The 20,332-nt window shown below is 36.9% G+C and overlaps 1 protein-coding gene across 2 annotated transcripts in view; it reads right to left on the bottom strand.

Moving 5' to 3' along the window:
* LOC124232348 (leucine-rich repeat-containing protein 49-like) overlaps positions 1–20,332 on the bottom strand; it is a 136,219-nt gene that overhangs the window by 50,905 nt on the left and 64,982 nt on the right. For both annotated transcript variants that reach the window (XM_046649303.1, XM_046649311.1), the window contains exon 10: positions 7,114–7,261. In XM_046649303.1, coding sequence (XP_046505259.1) covers positions 7,114–7,261 — 148 coding nt within the window. The remainder of the gene's footprint in view (positions 1–7,113; positions 7,262–20,332) is intronic.

Genomic DNA, 20,332 nt, shown 5'->3' with positions numbered 1-20,332 from the left:
TATTTCCAGGGTCATAGTTAATGTCAGAATGAAGATTAGAAGCCATGTCACGTGACTTCTACTGGCCCAGGGATATTAGCTGTTAAATACTAGGGGGGAGGGGGAGTCAGAACAGGCTAGGTTATACTGCCATTACAACTTGAAAACTTATACTGGCTTACAATAAGAAAAGTTTATTTCTTGATCATGCAAAGAACATTGCAACTGTTCTCCACGTAGTGGCTAAGTATTCCCAGGTGCTGCGATGTGATGGCATCTTCAGTTCAATGACCACCACATGGGAGAAAAGCATGGAAAATCACACATCACCTTTTAAATGCTTCTGCCTGAAAATTATATACATTACTTCTGTTCACATTTCATCAGTGAAAGCAAGTTGAACAACCACACTTAACTTCAAGAGGAAAGGAAATATCTTTCCACGTGTCAAAAAAGAGGGGGAGAACCAGAACGTATGGGTGAGCATTAGTAATGGCTACTCCAACAGGAAACTCACTTCCATCTCAAGTTATGCCATTTTCGGGGAACAAATTGTAAATAAGTTCATATTAAGCCAACCAAATGTGGGTTTAAGGTGAAAACCTTAGATATTGTGTCCATTTCAGAATTGTGACAATAGTGACTGCATTCACAAAATACTGTTTTAGAAATAAAAAGGAGATAATTCTGCCTCCCAGAATTTTCTGTACAACAGTCTTTGTTCCAGTTCCTCAAAATGTGTCTATTCTTCTCTCTTTTGTTTTTTTTTTGGACAGACATGAAAATATATGAAGGCTACTGTAATACTTCCTTATGTCTTCTCCTTTGTCAATGAATTGTGCCAGGTTCTCTGCAAATACTCGTTTGTTATCACCGCTCTAAAACTAATAGTGCAGGTGTAATCTAACCATTAAATAAAAAAATAAGGACTATTGTCTCTATTTTTCTGAATTCTCTATTTCTATAAATGAATGTTGCTTTAAACCATATTGACTTCTAACAATCACATCTCACAATGAGCTCAATTTGAACGTATCAATTCCAAATGCAAGACATAGTCACACATACTGCTGAGTCTCATCTCCCATAACCCTGCATTTGTGCTGAGAATTGGTTTGTTGTTGTTGTTATGGAGTAAAGTCCAGGATTTTCAATTTATCTATTTTTTATCTTGCTAACTCTTCTTATTTTTCTAGACTAGAAATCAGCAAACTTTTTCTGTAAAGGGCCAGATAGTAAATCTTTTAGGCTTTGTGAGAAACATAAGATCTCTATTGCATATTCTTCTTTCTTTTTCTTTTCTTTTTCACTTTTTTTTTTTACAATGTTTTAAAAATATAAAAACCATTCATATCTTGAGAGCCGTACAAAAATAGGTTGCAGGATGGATATGGCCCATAGGTTGTACCTTAACAAACCTTGTTCTAGACAATTAAACTACTTGTGGGTTCTGATTTGATCAACCAATATATCAGGATCTCTAATTTCTCCAGTTTCTGTCATCCACATACTTTATCAGATTGTCATCTAGTCATTTAACAAAAATGTAAAATAGAATGGGCCTGTGGAGAAAGCCTCCTGGCACATAGCACAGATCTCGCTCCAGGCTAACACTAATCCTCACTCCACACTCTGTAGGGATGCTTAGATCACAGACCTACTCACCCATGTTGTCATACAACTTACTCAAAGTAATATCATAAACACCAAAACACTATTTATCTATAGCACTCCTCTGAGAGTCTATTTATAATATCTAAAATAGAAAACTAGTTTTGTCTGGTGTGAACTGTTTTTAGTGAAGTAATGCTGCCTCCTAGTGATCAATTCCTTGAGCACTCACAACCTATCTTTCAACAATCCAATGTAGTATTCTTTCATAACCAACATCAAGTTAACTGTCACAATTTGTGGAATTTATATTCTTTCCTTCTGTGATAAAGACAGATTAGTTCACCTTACTTTTCAACTACGCTATTATTCTATACTGCTTCTCAGATCTAACTTTCAGTGGTCTAGCAATTTATTCACTAGGTTTATTCCATGCTCTCCATCAAGGATTGGCAAACTCCGGCCCACAGGCCAAATCCAGCCTGCCACCTCCTTTTGTAAACAGAGTTTTATTGCAACAGAGCCATGCTCCTTCATTTATATATTGTCTCTCCTGTTCTCACACTACAATGAGACAGTTGAGTAGTTTTCAACAGAGATTGTATTGCCCCAAAAACCTGAAATATTTATTTACAGGCCCTTTACAGATAAAGTTTGCCAGCCCCTGCTCTAGGTGAGTCTGGACTAAAACTTATTTAGTCACCTATCCTAGGCTTCACTTTCATCTTATTAACATTTACTTTTATTCTTTATAATCTAAAAGTCATTCTTCTTCACAGACATAACAAAAGCAAAATAGGAACTGAGGCCAGCGACTCATATTCTCTATTGGCATCACATTGTGTCTTGCTATTCCCCTGGATTAGACCCCCAAAAGCTCTTACCCTGACTAATCTCCCTGCTTCTCATCTCATCACCCACCCCATCTGCCCCAGTTCATCCTGTGGACTGCTACCTAGATAGACAATCTTTTTAATAGGCAAATCTATTTAACTACCTTGCACTGTTCAAGGGCTTCCTATTAGGTGCAAGACAAAAATCTAAACTCTTCATTATGACATAAAACGCCCTTCATGGCCTACCCTTTGCCTATCAGACATCCTTTTCTCCTGCTCTTCTCCCCCATGTACACTCAATGCTCAGCCATGTTGAACTGCTACCAGCTGCTATATTCTCTCACACCCCTTTGCATGTTGGATGCCTTCTCTCTCCCTGGAACACTCCCCACAAATATATCTTCCTTCTTCACCACTCTTCAAGTCTCAAGTCAAGTCTTTTCTCCTTTGGAACTTTTCCTATTTCTCTGGTAAACATAGGAGTGCATTGTTCTTCAATATCGTTGTGTCATATGTGTCTGCATATGCACTTTGTGTGTGAGTGTGTGCACACACACACACACACATATCTATCGATCGTTCTATCTTATCTAAGTAGCTTGTCGTTTTGCCGTATAATCTGGCTGCATGCCTGCCTCTGCGCCAGACTGTAAGTAACTCGAGGGCACAAACTGTGATTTTGATCTGTTATCGTTAGCGTCTAATACAGACCCTCACACAAAAACTTTTCAGTTCAAGGTGCCTGAGAGCGTCTCAGGAATTTTTTCATGGTGCATCTAAGTCAAAAGAAATGAGTTATAGCTCTATTTACTAAGTGGTTAGTAAACAATTGAATAACTATTCACACTTTAGCATCTTAGCCATTTGAAAAAATAATAATACATGTAAATTAAAAGAAAAAAATTGTATACCATTCTTAAATAACCACAATTACTTACCAATGGAACATGTGTACTACAGTATTACACAACTTCTCAAACATTGGAATTAAACTGGGACACCGCCACCTTCATTTCCCGTTCCTTACTGATTTGGGCATGGCATTTGTTTTTATCACAACCACCACTGAAAGCTCAGCTTTGTAAAGAATGATCCCATGGAGGGAAATAGTGTGACCTAACATTGAAATGGTAAACTACCTTGAGCTAGTAGTTTTCTCAGTGTCTCACAGATATCAAATACCACTGTGTTTCCCTTGAAAATTAAAAATATTCCACAGTGCCCCTGTGAGTTCACTGCAGCATCCTTGCACACTGTTTGGGATCCATAGCCCTAGTGCCTAGAAGTTCATTAAATATTTGTGTGATCCACCCCAGTTAGAATGTTTATATAGTAAATTACATAAATATTTAACCAAGATAGCATCTTTAAAGAGAAAAAATAGTTATAGAACAGGTATCAGCAAATTTTTCTAGCCAGGCAGTAAATATTTTAGGCTTGTAGGCCATATAGTTTTTTTAGGAACTGCTCAATTCTGCCATTTCAGCATCAAAGCAGACATAGATAATACATATGTGAATGGATATGACTATGTTAGAAAACAACTTTATTTACAAAAACACGTGGCCAGCTTATGGGCCATTGTTTGCCAACCCTGTTTTAGAAAGTTTTTTAAATGGTATATTGTTTCCATATAAAGTTGCTAAAAAGTTACAAACAAAAGGTGAGACTAAATATCATGAGTCCATATGGACACAAATAAATGAATAAATTGAAAATTTTATGAAGAATAGGATTACAAAAGGAAAGAGAATAACTTTACATCAAGAAGCCTAGCAGACACCATCTTAATTAAAGTGAACATCATCAATAAAGGGATAAATATAAATTACACATCACTTAATAGGATGCAATGAGAAGAATGCAAAATTACTTCTGTGATATTAATACCAAAGATCTACAGCTAAAAATTGTAAAGAAATATTGAAAAAACAATAGAATACTACTCCGCCATAAAAAAGACAAAATCATACCATTTGCGACAACATGGATGGACCTTGAGGGTATTATGCTAAGCAAAATAAGTCAGACAGAGAAAGACAAATACCATATGATTTCACGCATATGTGGAAGATATACAAACACACAGAAAAGGAGAACAGATTAGTGGTTACCAGAAGAGAAGGGGATATGGGGCAAAAGCGGTAAAGGGGCACATATGTGTGGTGATGGATAAAAACTGGACTGTCAGTGATGAACATGATGCAATCTGTAGAGAAACTGAAATATGGGGATGTACACCTGGAATTTACACAATGTTGTAAGCCAATATGGCCTCAATAATTTTTACAAAAACCTGAATTGAGGGTCATTCTACAAAATAACTGATCTATAATCTATAAATGTCAAAGTCACGAAGGTCAAGGAAAGACTGAGGAACTATTCCTGAAAAATAGTGACAGAAGATACATGACAACAAAATGCATCTATATGCAATATATAATTCCAAACTGGACCATTCTGATATAAAGAACATTATTGATAAAATTGATAAAATTTAATGTGGTTTGAGAATTAGATACTAGTAAGTATTCAATATTTATTTCCCGATTTTGTTGGTAATATTGTATTTATATGGGAGAATGTCTTTGCTTGCAGGAAATACACACAAACTCAGGGTTGTTGGGGAATCGAGTTAGCAGCTTGCTTTCAAATGGTTTTAAAAAAGTTCTTTGTACTCCACTTACAGCTTTTATATATCTTTCAGATTGTTTCCATTAAAAAGAATTTAATTTCTAAAATTGAAAAGTGGAGAAGTGGATATGCAAGGATTGCTGTTCTGTATTTAGCAGAACAGCTGGCCCTGCTCCCATCTCAGGTGATCTTCATTCATTTCCTTACAGGTAAACACACCCTATGGAACATACAAGGACAATGATTATATACAGTATGATTTTCCTATATTTAAGGCATAGAAGTAGGTAAATTTCTCTCAATCAACAAGTCTTTATTGAACACGACTGGATTCTCATCATTGTGAGAGAGAGAAGGAGAGGAAATAAATAGTATAGAACATCTGTGTGTGTCAGGTGAGGAGGAAGAGCAGCTTCCGCCCTTAAGGACTATACACCTTAGTTGGGTAGACAAGAGCGACACATAAATCCACTATGAGAAGCCTAATGCACAATTAAGTACTAATTTATATAAATGGGTTAGCTTAATTTCTTACCCCATTCATCTCAATCTCAACAGGAAGAGCAATTAGAAGTACCAAAGATGCTTAATTGAGAAAGAGACAGAGATAAGGGTAAAAGTACAAAACAGTGTTGACAGTGTAGGTCTGAACAAACTGAGAGGACAAAGAACCATATCTCTATGATGGAAGAGAGAGGCAGGACTCTAGGAGATTCCTGGTACTCATGAATTCATCAACACTTTAACTATCTGCTAAATACCTTAGGTTTCCATAACATCGCTGAGGTAGAAATGTAAACTGCACACATTGTGAAACTGGTGTACAGCCAATGAGTCAATTAATAAATAATAAACCCAGCTGATCACTGAGAATCCACATTAAAATTAGCAGAATTTAAAAGTAGGAAAACAGGTGGAGGCTTAGGATATTTTTTAGATCAGAGATTATCAAACTGAGATTTTTTCAAGTAATTAATTGATTATTTATTTATTTTTTTTTGTGAGGAAGATTGGCCCTGAGCTAACATCTGTTGCCAATCTTCTTCTTTTTGCTTGAGGAATATTGGCCATGAGCTAACATCTGTGCTAGCTGTCCTCTATTTTGTAGGTAGGACACCGCCACAGCATGGCTTGATGAGCAGTGTGTAGGTCCATGCTCAGGATCTGAACCTGTGAACTCCAGGTCACCAAAACAGAGCATGTGAACTTAACCACTATGCCACCAGTTGGCCTCCAAACTGAGATTATTAATAGGTATTTTCTGAGAAAATAAAATATTCAAATAAATTTGAGATGCAATGAAACAAATTAAGGTAAGTTTCTTTATTACAGAACTTCTTGGAGTCTGTAATATGCTAATGTGCATTGTACACCTTAAAAGAGGGGTATCATATGCAGCATTTCACTTAGCTCAGGAGCCATATCAAAACATCTAAGTGTAGAAAATACCTAACACGGAGACAGAGTGAATAAAAAAAGAGATTGCTACTTTGAGAGGCATAGTATCAATAATAACAATAACAAACAACAGCTCCCTATGATGCTTCCTAGGAGCCTCATACTGTTCTAAGGTTTAGTATTTTATTTTATCTTAACAACCCTATGACATAATATAATTATGATTCCCATTTTACTTTGAGAAAAATGAGATATAGAAATTTTAAGTAAATTGCCAAAGGTCATATGCCTAGAAAATGGTCAAACAGTCTGGCTCCATCACCCATGTTTTTAACCATTATACCATTGAACTTATCAATGAAATTTTTACTCATCCATCCCAAAGTAAATTATCAATTAGATACTAAGCAAGAATGAGAAATAAGCATGATTATTATTTTAAATAGAAGATTAGGAATTTAAAAAGCCCTATTCAATGAAACTGGAATCAGGGACAGGTGGTAAAAAAATCTGCAATTATAATTATGAAGTATACAGTCATGATAATCCACAGTTCATAAAAATTAAGAAGCATTTCAAGCAAAGAGTATGCATGCCAATTTCTTAATGCATGCTAAGGAAAACAACATGGTAAGCACTTTAGAAGAGTTCTCACCGTGATTCTCTTCATATCTAGCTGGCGCAGCTGCATCATATTCTGAAGGATAGTGTGTTTGTACCATGACTCTTGAGCTATTGGATTGCCATCAAAAGTGATGTCTGAGAGAGATGTAGAGTCAGCAAGGCAGCAGACACTCTCAAAACTGCAGGAGAGACAGAAACCACTGGGTTATTGTGAGACCTTCAAACAGCACTTTCATTTCTTTAATAGACATTGTTTTTTTAAAACAGTTTTAGACTCACAGAGAAATTGAGAAGATAGTACAGAGTTCCCATATACTCTGCATGTAGTTTCCCCTATTATTAACATCTTGTATTAATATACTACAGTTTTTACAATTAGTGAACTAATATCAATACATTCTTACTAACTCAAGACCATATATTATCTAGATTTCCTTAGTTTTTCCCTAATGTCCTTTTTCTACTCCAGGACCTCATCCAGGACACCACATGGCATTTAGTTGTCCTGTCTCTTTAGGCTCCTCTTGACTGTGCCAGTTTCTTAGACTTTCCTTGTTTTTGATGGCCTTGACAGTTCTGAGGAATACCAGTCAGTTATTTTGTAGGCCGCTCCTCTATTGGGATGTGTCTGATACTTTTCTCATGATTAGACTAGGGTTGAGGTACATACTATTAATTAACATGACTTATCACTGTCCATGTTGGCCTTGAGAACCTGGGTGAGGTAGTGCTTCTCCGTTTTCTCCAATGTACATTTAGTCTTCCCTTCCCTTCTTTCCACACTGAATCCTTTGGAAGGAAGTCATCATGTGCAGCCCCAACTTAGCGAGTGGGAAGTTCAGCTGCCCCTCCTTGAGGGCAGAGTATCTACATAAATTATTTGGAATTCTTCTTCCCAGAAGGTTTGTCTTTTTTCCCCCATTTATTTATTTATATCAGTTTCAATTTATGGATATTTATTTTATACTTTGGGTTATAATCCAAAACTATTTTACTTATCTTATTGTTCAACTTGTTCCAGCTTTGGCCATTGGAGGCTCTTTCAGTCGGCTCCTATGTTCCTTTGACATACCCCCATTAATGTGGATTTTTTTCTGAGCACTTCTTTACTTTCTGGCACTATAAGATTCTCTAGATTCATATTATATATTTACTATCCCAGTCCTAGAATCAGCCATTTCTCCAAGGAGCCATGGTTCCTTTTATTGTAAATGGTATTAGAAACAAAGATCTGCTGGCTAAGTGTACTTCTTGCTACTGGGATGTCGTTTCTTTCAGGTTCTCTGCTGACAAAGTAAAGAAATATATGTGTATATGCTAACCTGTGTGTATACATATATCTATAATATTTCTCCATGTAGCCATCTGTGTCTATACTAAGCTAAAGATGAGCTCACACTGTTGTCTCAAACTCTAATCTATTACCAAAAGGATCATTCTAGCGTCCTTCCCTTGCTTATCTGTAAATTCCTACTCCCACCAGGAGAAATCTGGCTCCCACCATCTCCCAGCCATCATTCAATTGTTCAATTCCAGAATACATGCATAGTGGTATCCGAATTTTTAACCTGTACCCCCGTGGGAAACGACTCTATCAACTGAAACACAATGTTTATGTGCAATTCCTTTTGCATTTAGTTTTGCAGACTCATTTACAAAGTTACTTAGGTCAGCACCTTACCCCACCACCCCTTCAGGGAGGTTTTTCCATACAATTGAAATACAGTTAGATTCTCTTGTCATAGTCTGTGTTCATTCCTTCCTGGGATCCTACAACCTCCTAAATGATTTTTTTAAATTTGCATACATTAAGGATCACTCTTTGCTGTAAAGTTCTAGGGGTTTTGACAAATGCAGAATGTCATGTATCCCCCACTAAAGCAGCATACAGTATAGTTTCATGGCCCTAAAAATCCCCTATTCAAAGCTTCTCCCCTCTCCCTGAATCCCTGGCAACCACTTATTTTTTTATGTCTCTACAGTTTTGCCTTTTCCAGAATGTCATACAGCTGGAATCACGTAACACGTAGTCTTTTTAGACTGGCTTCTTCCACTTAGTAATATGCATTTTAGGTTCATCTATATCTTTTTATGGCTTCATAGATCTTTTTTTAATCACTAAGTAATATTCCACTGTATGAGTGTACGAACAGCTTGTTTATCCATTCACCTAGTGAAGACATCTTGATTGCTTCCAGTTTTTAGCCATTATGAACAAAGCTGCTATAAATATTTGTCTGCAGGTTTTTGTGTGAACATAAGTTTTCAACTCAACTGGGTAAATACTTAAGAGTGCAACTGCTGGATCGTATAGGAAGACTACGTTTAGCTTTGCAAGAAACTGCCAAACTGTCTTCCAAAGTGACTGTATCATCTTGTATTCCTACCAGCTCTGCATTCTCATCAGCATTTGGTATTTGTCAGTTTTGGGGGATTTTAGCTATTCCAATAGGTGTGTAGTGGTGTCTCATTGTTTTACTATGGAATTCCATAATGACAAAGGATGCTGAGCATTTTTTCATATGCACGTTTGCCATATGTATGTCTTCTTTGCATTTTTACCTCTCGTTCCATTTTTTACTTAGGTTGTTTTCTTATTGTTGAATTTTAAGAGTTTTTTTTGTATATCATAGATAGGTTTCTTTTTTATCAGATACATGTTTTGCAAATATTTCTCGTCATCTGTGACTTGTCTTTTCACTTCCTTAATAGTGTCTTTCACAGTACAGAAGTTTTTAATTTTCATGATGTCCAACTTATCAATTTTCTCTTTCATGGATCACGCTTTTGGTGTCGTATCTAAAAACTCATCGCCAAACCCAAGGTTGCCTAGATTTTCTCCTAAGTTTTCTTTTAGGTATAAAGTTTATGTCTAGATTGTAAAGGGTATAAGGTCTATGTCTAGATTCACTTTTTTTTTTTTGTTTTTTTTTAAATTTTATTTTTTCCTTTTTCTCCCCAAAGCCCCCCGGTACATAGTTGTGTATTCTTCGTTGTGGGTTCTTCTAGTTGTGGCATGTGGGACGCTGCCTCAGCGTGGTCTGATGAGCAGTGCCATGTCCGCGCCCAGGATTCGAACCAACGAAACACTGGGCCGCCTGCAGCGGAGCGCGCAAACTCAACCACTCGGCCACGGGGCCAGCCCCTAGATTCACTTTTTTAGAGAAATATCCAATTGTTTCAGTACCGTTTGTTGAGAACACTATCCTTTCTCTATTGAATTGGCTTTGCTCCTTTGTCAAAGATCACCTGACTATATTTGTGTAGGTCTATTTCTGGGCCGTCTGCTCTGTTCCATTGATATACGTGTCTACTCTTTCACCCACACCATGCTGTCCTGATTACTGTACCTTTATAATAAGTCTTGAAGTAGGTTAATGAATCCTCCAATTTTGTTTTCCTTCAGTATCATTTAGCTATTCTAGGTCTCAGCTTTTCCATGTAAACTTTAGAATCCATTTGTTGATATCTACAAAATGACTTGCTGGGATTTTGATTGGGACTTTCATTTTTTAAAGAAAGGAATAATCACTTTTCTAAATAATACCCCAGAGCAGGTCGGTAAAACTCATTTATATTAGTCATCTAATCTAGTGTCTAATCAAATAATTAATGAAAACACCTAGGCCTAAAAGCACTTTATTTAATGAGGTACTATACTGAATATCTTTCTTCCTGTGTTAAGAAAAGCTACACGATATAGAATATTTATGCTATAGAAAATAACCTGTGTGTTCACAATTAAGGTTGAGGCAAGCTCTCTAGCAAGAACAAAGTTCATTGTGTTTTTTATTGTCATATTTAAATATTTCTTCTATGTTTTCCTCCCATCCAAGGTAAAGAGATAGTCCACTATCAATTATTTTACCTCAGAGCTTATCCTTACCAATCTAAAAGGTAAATCTCATGATTCATATTCACATCATGGTTTTTGAGACATGTTTAGATAATTATGAGACGACATTTTTTAAAAGGCTGGTATATGTAGGTAAAAATGAGAGTTCGTGAATTTAAACTTAAGCACTTCAGGTGTAAATAAACATCAACAAACATTATATTTTTTTCCACCTAGCATTAACAAGTTTTGTTTATCACTATAAAATATCTTAGAACAGTTTCTGGTGTTTGAGATGGATGTTTAAAAGATGCTTCTCTCCTTCCCTCATAGTTGTTTACATAAAGCTTAAATCAAATAAAAATGCTTCTGATAATTTCCAAACTGAAACACAAGGCAAAGTTTTATTTCTTCCACAGTGTTAAGTGAACTAACTTCCCTCCACATGTTTTCTGCTCTGTATATTTCCTGTCTGATGAATGATGTCATCATCAAGTCAGTTGCCACTGCGAACCACACTCTTCCTCAGAAATTGATGATTGAGAATGGGAACTGTGAAGAGTCATCAAGGGATTTTAAGCAAGGGGTGGCTAATGTGACTAGAATAATCACAACTTAGTAACATTATAGAAGGTATAAATGGAAAAAAAGAGTTAAGAGTAAAAAACTAGTTATAAAGTAGATTGCTGTAATAAAGGTGAAAAATAGTAAGGGTCTAACATACCAAAAACTAAGGTGATAGCCATAAGAGTAAAGAGGAAGGGATAGGTTCTATGGAAGTTTAAAGTGTGGCACGGACAGAAATTAGTAATCATTTGAATGTGAAGAAGAGATAAATCTAGAATAACATACAGGTTCTCTTGGGTTAATGATTGACATGGTGGTTACAAGGATGTATACTTTGCCAAAATTCGTTGAACTCTACACTTAAAATAGGTATATTTTATTACATGTAAATTATATTTCAATGAAGTGATTTACACAGAAATTTAAAGTATAAAAAGCACATATTTGAGAGATCACATTTTCATCTATCAGGTCTCTTTTATCTGGAACACCATGTGACACTGGTGGCCAGTGGCTATTAGGACATGTTTCAAGAGGGCTTTCATTAAGTTTCCCTAAAACTTTCAAGGGATGGGGTAACTAATTTCAACCTTAAGATATTAACTAATGTGAGGAGCAGAGGCAACAGAGCCCGTAGATGGTCTATGTTAGAGAGCAGTTTTCTTCAATGGCCCAGCATGTCTGAACAGAATTAAACTGGAAGCTTCCTGAGGGCTAGAAATGTGGTGTGACCACTGCCCCAACACCTAACATAGGACCTAGCATTTAATAAGTTTGCAATAAAGTTCTGGGGAATGAATGAAAGAAGATGATGAATTGAAATGATTCCAAAGGTCATATTCTTGATAAAAAAAATTAGTAAGTGAATTTTATTACACTATCCCTGAAATTACTTTTTAAAAGTTATCACGCTATTCGAGAATCATTATGCCCTGATATCTGTCACTAATAAGACAGATGCACTGAAAAGTGGAAATAATATGTCTAGACCATAGAGAAGCTGGAAAATCTCATTTTATCATAGGTAGATTCTAATTTTACTGTTTATTTACAAGCTGGGCTGAAGACAGTCTATGATTTGTTTCTTATTGATAAGCATAATTTTAAACTACAATAATTCCAACTGTTCTCAGCCCTACTTCTTGAGTATTCCTTTGGGGAGTGGAGTTAGTCTAATAATTACCAAATAAGTGGTGTTAAACACAAAACTAAATGATAGCTTCATAGAATTTAAATATAAAGCACATTAGTGGATAGAGAAGAAAATAGTATGCCCAGTGAATACAGTCATTATGAAGCACTTCAGAGATCTAGAAGACATGCTGATGCCCATCTTGTCTACAACTGTAATTCAAGCACAAACAAAGAGAGGCATGAGGAATGGGAAAATCACTGTAATCCTTAGCAGGTAAAATCCTGACAACCCTTCCCACATCAGCTGCCAGCACTGACACCCAGATTGAAGTCTAGTCTTTATGTTTTGAACAGTTTTATTAAAGTAAAAATAAATCTGTATTTCATCCAGAAGATTCCTAACAAAATTTCATTTCCATCTGCAAGGCATTTGATCAATAAACATGCCAGACATTCCTAGAAATGCACAAAGTACATATGATTTCCAAGACACTCTCTAATCAAACAAAACAATACTCTTTAATTACAAATACAAGCTAATGAAGGGTTATATCCTACCTAACCAAAGAAAATCAAAATCAGATTGTTTAAACAAAAACAAAAAAACCTGGAAATAGAACAGTAAGTATAGCGGAGTAGCATTGGCTTTCAAGAATAGTCTCTCTCTCTATTTTTTTAAGAACACAGCACTCAGTTGCATGCCTCTTCAGAGTACCAAGAATGAAAAAGTTTTGATCCAAAAGCTGACATTTAACTCATAATTTGACTTTCATCTTTTTCCAGATTACTCATACATTTGCTCTGCCTCTAGCACTCTCTTTCCAATGCCACATCTGCTTTCTATCTGCTAAACCTATAGAGGAACAATCTGTCCCTACTGCCCAAAACTCACATCTCAAAAGAAAAATATTTTAGTCCATTTTATGCTTACTTAATAAAACAAAGGGAAAAAATAAAATTCCCAAATATGCATGTATACCACATAGATATTTAACTAACAAGTCCCAAATACCAGTCAAATTTCTTCAATTAGAAAGCTTCCCCCCAAAAGTTAGGTACTTTAGAAGAAGAGGTTTTACTCCTTCATACCAATAAAGTGCCATGTACTATGAGATAATCTTAATGAAAAGAAAAGCTCACTTATTTTATATTCATCAGCGAGAATTTTACTGAATAGTTACTACTGTACCTAGCAGGCTGCAATGAAATGCAACAGTAGATAAATCAAGTGTACTCACAAGGACTGAAACAAATACAACTGCAAACATCAAATGACTAGAAAGATCTATAAGATAACATATAATGAAGTATTAAAGAATGAAGCGCAGTTAAAAGAGCACATGACGGTGTTTGTATTTGTGATAGAATGAACTAAGTTTGTGGACTGAAGATCTTGCTAAAAACAATGGAAAAGTCTTGATAAAATATATTTTAAAAATCTTCTCAAATGCATCAAATGCATCCACGATCTGCTAAAAAACAAGAAATATACAGGCCGAAAAAAAAGTAAAGGTGGGAACTCAGAGAGGTAAGAAGAATGTTGAAACTGACCTTTTTGCTATGAGAGCATTTACTGAATCCAATGAATTTGAGATTTGTTTACGTGATCTTCAAGGCTGGGAGACAGAAGACAAATCCCAGAGGCCACCCAAGTTGGAGAGCCTAACTGGAGACTTGTCCATAAATCTGGGACCCCAAGGGCTAGGCTCTCAATAGAGGATGAATTACTTATGAATTTTCCTATCCACTGCCTCAGGAATATCGCCTATCTCAAAATTTGGGGTTAAGTAGAAGAGGAGGAAAACAACCACAAATCACAGTTTGCAGCCTGAATCCACGATAAATGGGTGGTCTAAAATATTTCAAGAGGAGAATTGATTTTTTTTTTGATGAGGAGATTGTCCTTGAGCTAATATCTGTTGCCAATCTTCCTCTTTTTGCTTGAGGAAGATTGTCCCTGAGCTAACATCTGTGACAGTCTTCTTCTAGTTTTGTATGTGGGACGCTGCCACAGCATGGCTTGATGAGCAGTGCTAGGTCTGCACCTGGGATCTGAACCTGTGAACCCCAGGCCACCAACGCAGAGTACACGAACTTAACAGCTACGCCACCAGGAGAGCCCTGAGAATTGATTTTTTCAAGAGTGTAAGGCTAGTTATACCTATAAGCATCTGACAGAAACAAATGAAACTCCTCTATGGAGGAAACTACCTTCATACAAGCCCCGCCTAAATTCCCAAAAATAAGGTACCAAGAAAAATAAATAGCTCACAGTTCAAAAGGAAATAGAGCACTCTGATAGTCTACTAGCAGAAACAACAGATGACTTAGTCAGACTGGCTAAGACTTCTTCACACAATGGAATATTCAAACACAGAATTAAAAAATTATAAGATATTTCAAGAAATAAAAACAGGTTTGAAAATATGAGTAAAATCCAATAAGATCTGAGAAGACACAGAACTTCCAGAGACTAAAAAAATATTTAAAAAATTAAAATAAAAAAGTCAAAGGCAGTAGATGGAGATAAAGGGAATCAAGCACTTATCCTTCCTTTCCTGAACAAATTGTTCTTCAGGGTAACCAAAAAGATAATAAAAGTTTTCTTTATAGAAGAATTATAGCTAAAAAAAATGAAGAATGATAGAATATCACCACTTTGTAATCCCTAATGAAATAATGGATCCAGACGATGATCATCAATGACTGCTAAAATACTCAGGTAAAAAGGTGACAGGGAACTTTATTAAAAATGGAATAGTCCAATAACAGCTGAATCCAAAACTCAGTTTCAATGTTATAGAAAGCAAAACTAACAGAATTTTTTCCCTCTCTTATATGTATTCTCCTCCCTTCACTTTTTCTTTCACTTTCCTGTTTCTCTCTTTGGGTGCTCCATAACAATTAACCATCTATGCTGATACACGTTAATTGATGTTAGTCACTAAGTGCACGATGGTAGCAGGGGTTCTCAGAAACTATGTGGTTCTAAGGAATCTAAAGATGCCTTCTAATAATAAGCCATTGTCATCACAAAGCAAAAATAATGTTACGACAACAAGATATTTTTCTCACATGCATAAAAAAGATCTCCAAATTCCCCTTGGGGAAACTCTTAAAATAGTTTAATCCTTCCATCACAATGTTTAAAAGATTTTAATATTTGAGAAGCTAAAGTGATGACAGAGAGAAATAGATAGATAGAAGACTGTGGCTATAGATAGAAACAAAAAGAAAGTGAAAAGGATGGGATAGAGACATAAAGAGTTAAACAGAAGTAATAGAGAAAAACGTTAACCTGTCTCTTTTGGTATCTTGTTTCAACAATGTCATTGACAACAATTCAACAAAGAGAGTATCTATTATGTCTGTATGCACTTGGCTGACAGAGGACACCAGGACAGAGTTGAGTGTCTCAGAATTGAGGGTGACAATTTTATTTACTTTCTCCAGGCTACAATGATCATTTTCTAGTAGTAAAAACAAAAAAGGAGCAACATAGCTTCAGTCTCAGGTGATTCACAATAACTCTAATTACCAAGGGTAGATTTCAATACATGGTGATGTTCTTGTAATGCTAATTTGTGACACTGAAACCAAATTTAAAGTGATAAGGAAAGTTCTTAATGACATATTTCCACTTACTGAATTGATATGTAAATGAAAATAAACCCCCTCGAATTTACAGTAGAAAAAAGAAGGAAAGATTCTTTGAGATCTCAAATTGTGATAAGGATAATTCTAAAAGGCTTGCTCATTTCAGCCACTTTCAACATTTATATTAATTGTTCAATAATTACACTGGCTATAAAGCAAGTCAAATAATGTCCCTGTGTACAGAGACCTAAATTCAGTACTGTAGGTACCACCCTCTGGGAAAACAACAATCCAATGTAGCATTTGCCAATTTCCATGGAGTAAATATTCCCAACATGGCCGATTTCCAGCTACCAAAATGACATCACCGAGCTGAAGAGATGTACATGATTGGTCTAGTGAGCCAGTGCAAGCTGGCTCCAGCATGCCACTGCAGACCAAACTCCTCTTTTATAGTTTATGGAAATACAGCTATTATTCTGTCATGAAACAATTTTGTTATTTGGAGCAACTTCCTTCTATTGATAGTTTTATAGTATTCTTTGAATTTTTTTAATCAATGTATGATATACATAAAGGGTACAAATCATAAGTGCACAGCTTGATGATTTTGCACAAACTGAACATATCCACGTAACCAGTACCCAGATTAAGAAACAAACATTACCCACACCCTGATGCCCCCTCTTGCATTCCCTTACAGCCACTACTCCTCCCCAAAGTGACCACTCACCTGGTTCTAACACTATAGATAAGTTTTGCCTGTTTTTGAACTTTATGTAAATGAAATCATACATATGCACTCATTTGAATCTGGCTTCTTTTGCTCCATAAGAAACTGGTAAACAGCTAGCAATTGATGATTAGGTAGCTAGTAACTAAAGTTTTTTTCCTTTTTTGCAATTCCTGATTATAGCTTTTAGTTATTCCCCCGCCCATTGTAAACTGCACTGCTTAGGCAATATGTTATCTGACTCCCACTAGGTTCCTATAGATAACATCTCCCTGGTGCCTCAGTCACCATGGTAATGGGTGTTTGAGGTGTTTTTCAGGAATTAGGACCCCTTGTCCACTTCAGGCAGGTTGAGACCACCAACCCATCAATGGGCCTGCACAGACGCCTGATAAGTGACCTTTTGATGTCAAGAAGCTAACAACTCCACCCTCAGGTCATGCTAATGCCACCATTTTGTGAACATTCATCCTAGGAAGAGGCATGAAGTTTGACTACACTTGTGCAGATCATCAATTACCTCACCTCTCATCACCTCCAATCATCTATCTCCACATTTCAGACCCCTTTGCCCTCTACCCCATAAATATCCCTGATTCCCCATTTTGGGGGAGGCAGACTTGAGACTCGTGCTTCTGTTTCCTCACTTGGCTGCCTTATGATTAAAATCCACTCTCAGAGTGATGTCAGCATCATGGCAGAGTGAACTTGCCTGGGACTCTCTCCCCTCCAACATACAACAAAAAGGGGCATCCATACTCTAACAGAGGACATTCTAACAACACAAAAATGTTGGAGAGACTCGCAGCCACATGACAGAGGGCAGAGAGGCTGGAGCCCCCCTCGGAGGAGCTGGAATGGGGTAAGAGAGAACTTTGCTCCCTCACCTAAAGACTGTGAGTGCTGCCATGGGAGGATCCATAAGGGAAGGAACGGGGAAGGGGTTGCTCATTTACAGGATCACCAAGGACTCCCTAGGGCCCTTGCAGCCTAGACGGTAGCCCTTTAATGGGGCGAAAGCTTTTGCAGGGAGTAACCTCATTAAGCCAACATCCCAGGAGACCATAGAGTGAGAGCTGATCAAGAAAGCCTAGAGTGCACCCATGAGAAAGCACCCCTCCCCCCTCCTGCCCCGTGCTGCTCCACTGCCTGGGATATCAGCTGAAGAAGGAGGGCTCAGAATACATGGCTCTTGACACCCACCCAGTGGCGATAGGCAGTAACTGCAACCGAATAATATCAGAATGTGTAAGACCCAACCTAGCAACATCAAATGCTACATCAAATCTCCAGACCAGACAGAAAATGACAAGCACCCAGAACTCAGCCCTGAGGACACAGAAATATGTACTCTAAATGACAATGAATTCAAAATAGCTATCATCAAAAAACTCAACGAGGTAAAAGAGAATAAAAGAGAATTGTAGAGAAACAATTCAATGAGTTCAGGAGCTACTTCACAAAAGAGATTAAAACTATAAAGAAGAATCAATCAGAAATATCAGAGATGAAAGACACAATGGAAGAGATAAAACAAAATATGGATTCCCTGAACACTCGAGTGGACATCATAGAGGAGCGAATCAGCATGATCGAAGATAGACATGTTGAAATGCTCCAGACAGAGGAGGAGAGAGAACTAACACTAAAAAGAAATGAAGAAAGTCTCCAAGAAATATCCAACTCAATGAGGAAATGCAATATAAGAATAATACGTATTCAAGAAGAAGAAGAGAAGGATAATGGAGCAGAAAGCATGTTCAAAGAAATAATAGGAGAGAACTTCCCAAACCTAGGGAAAGAGAGGGAAATCTGTGTGGATGAAGCTTCCAGATCTCCTAGATTTGTCAATGTAAAAAGACCTACTGCAAGGCATATAGTAGTAAAACTGGCAAGAATGAATGACAAAGAAAGAATACTAAGGGCAGCAAGGCAGAAGAAAATAACCTATAAAGGAACCCCTATCAGGCTTTCAGCGGATTTCTCTGCAGAAACCTTACAAGCTTGGTGAGAATGGAATGACATATTCAAATCTTTAAAAGAAAAAAATCTTCAGCCAAGAATACTCTATCCAACAAAAATATCTTTCAGATATGAGGGAGAAATTAAAACTTTCCCAGACAAAAAAAAGCTAAGGGACTTTGTAGCCCCAAGACCCTCCCAACAAGAAATCCTCAAGAAGGCCCTCATACCTGAAGAAAAAAAAAGGGAGAAAGGGGTCACAAAACAGAGTAAGGAGATAAATAGGTAGACAGAATCAGAATAAGATAGCAAATATTCAACTATAGCATTAAGCTAGAGGGAAGGAAAACACCAAAAACAAAGATAATCCTGTCATTTTAACCACAAACTCACAAAACAAGATGGAATAAGATATGACAAAAACAACTTAGGAGGGGAGGAGAAAAGGGACTGAATTGGTTAGACTAAGGAAATAAGAGGCCATCAGAAAATGGGCTATCTTATACACGAGATTCTGAATACAAACCTCAGGGTAACCACTAAACAAAAAAGCAGAACAGAGACACAAAGAATAAATAAGGAGAAAACAAAGAAACACATCATTAAAAACTACATAAATTGGGGCTGGGGCTGGCGCTGTGGCTGAGCAGTTAAGTTTGCGTGCTCCACTTTGGTGACACAGGGTTTCACTGGTTCGGATCCCAGGCACAGCCATGGCACAGCTCATCAGGCCATGCTGAGGTGGCATCCCACATGCCACAACTAGAAGGACCCACAACTAAAAAAGATATGCAACTGTCTACTGGGGGGATTTGGGGAGAAAAGGCAGAAAAGAAAAAAGAAGAAGATTGGCAACAATTGTTAGCTCAGGTGCCAATCTTTAAAAAAAAAAAAAACAAAAAACTACATAATTCAATGGGTAGACCAAAACACAGAGGATGAGAAACAAAGGAAATTCAGGAAAACTGGAAAACAAGTGATAAAATGACAGCATTAAGCCCTCATACATCAATAATCACCCTAAACGTAAATGGACTGAATTCTCCAATCAAAAGACACAGAGTAGCAAGATGGATTAAAGAACAAGACCCAACAATATGCTGACTCCAGGAAACACATCTCAGCTCCAATGACAAACACAGGCTCACAGCGACGGGGCAGAAGACAATACTCCAAGCTAATAGCAAATAAAAGAAAGCAGGTGTCGCAATACTTATATCAGACAAAGTAGACTTCAAGATAAGACAGGCAAAGAGAGACAAAGAGGGGCAGTATATAATGATCAAAGGGACACTCCATCAAGAAGAAATAACACTTATAAATAGCAATGCACCTAACACAGGAGCACCAAAGTTCATAAAGCAACTATTAACAAATCTAAAAGAAGATATTAATGACACCACAATAATAGTAGGGGACCTA

This window comes from Equus quagga, chromosome 2 (genome assembly GCF_021613505.1).
Source record: "Equus quagga isolate Etosha38 chromosome 2, UCLA_HA_Equagga_1.0, whole genome shotgun sequence".
Taxonomy (NCBI): Eukaryota; Metazoa; Chordata; class Mammalia; order Perissodactyla; family Equidae; genus Equus; species Equus quagga.
The sequence above is the reverse complement of the archived record's forward strand: the minus strand, read 5'-3'. Positions and strand labels throughout refer to the sequence as shown.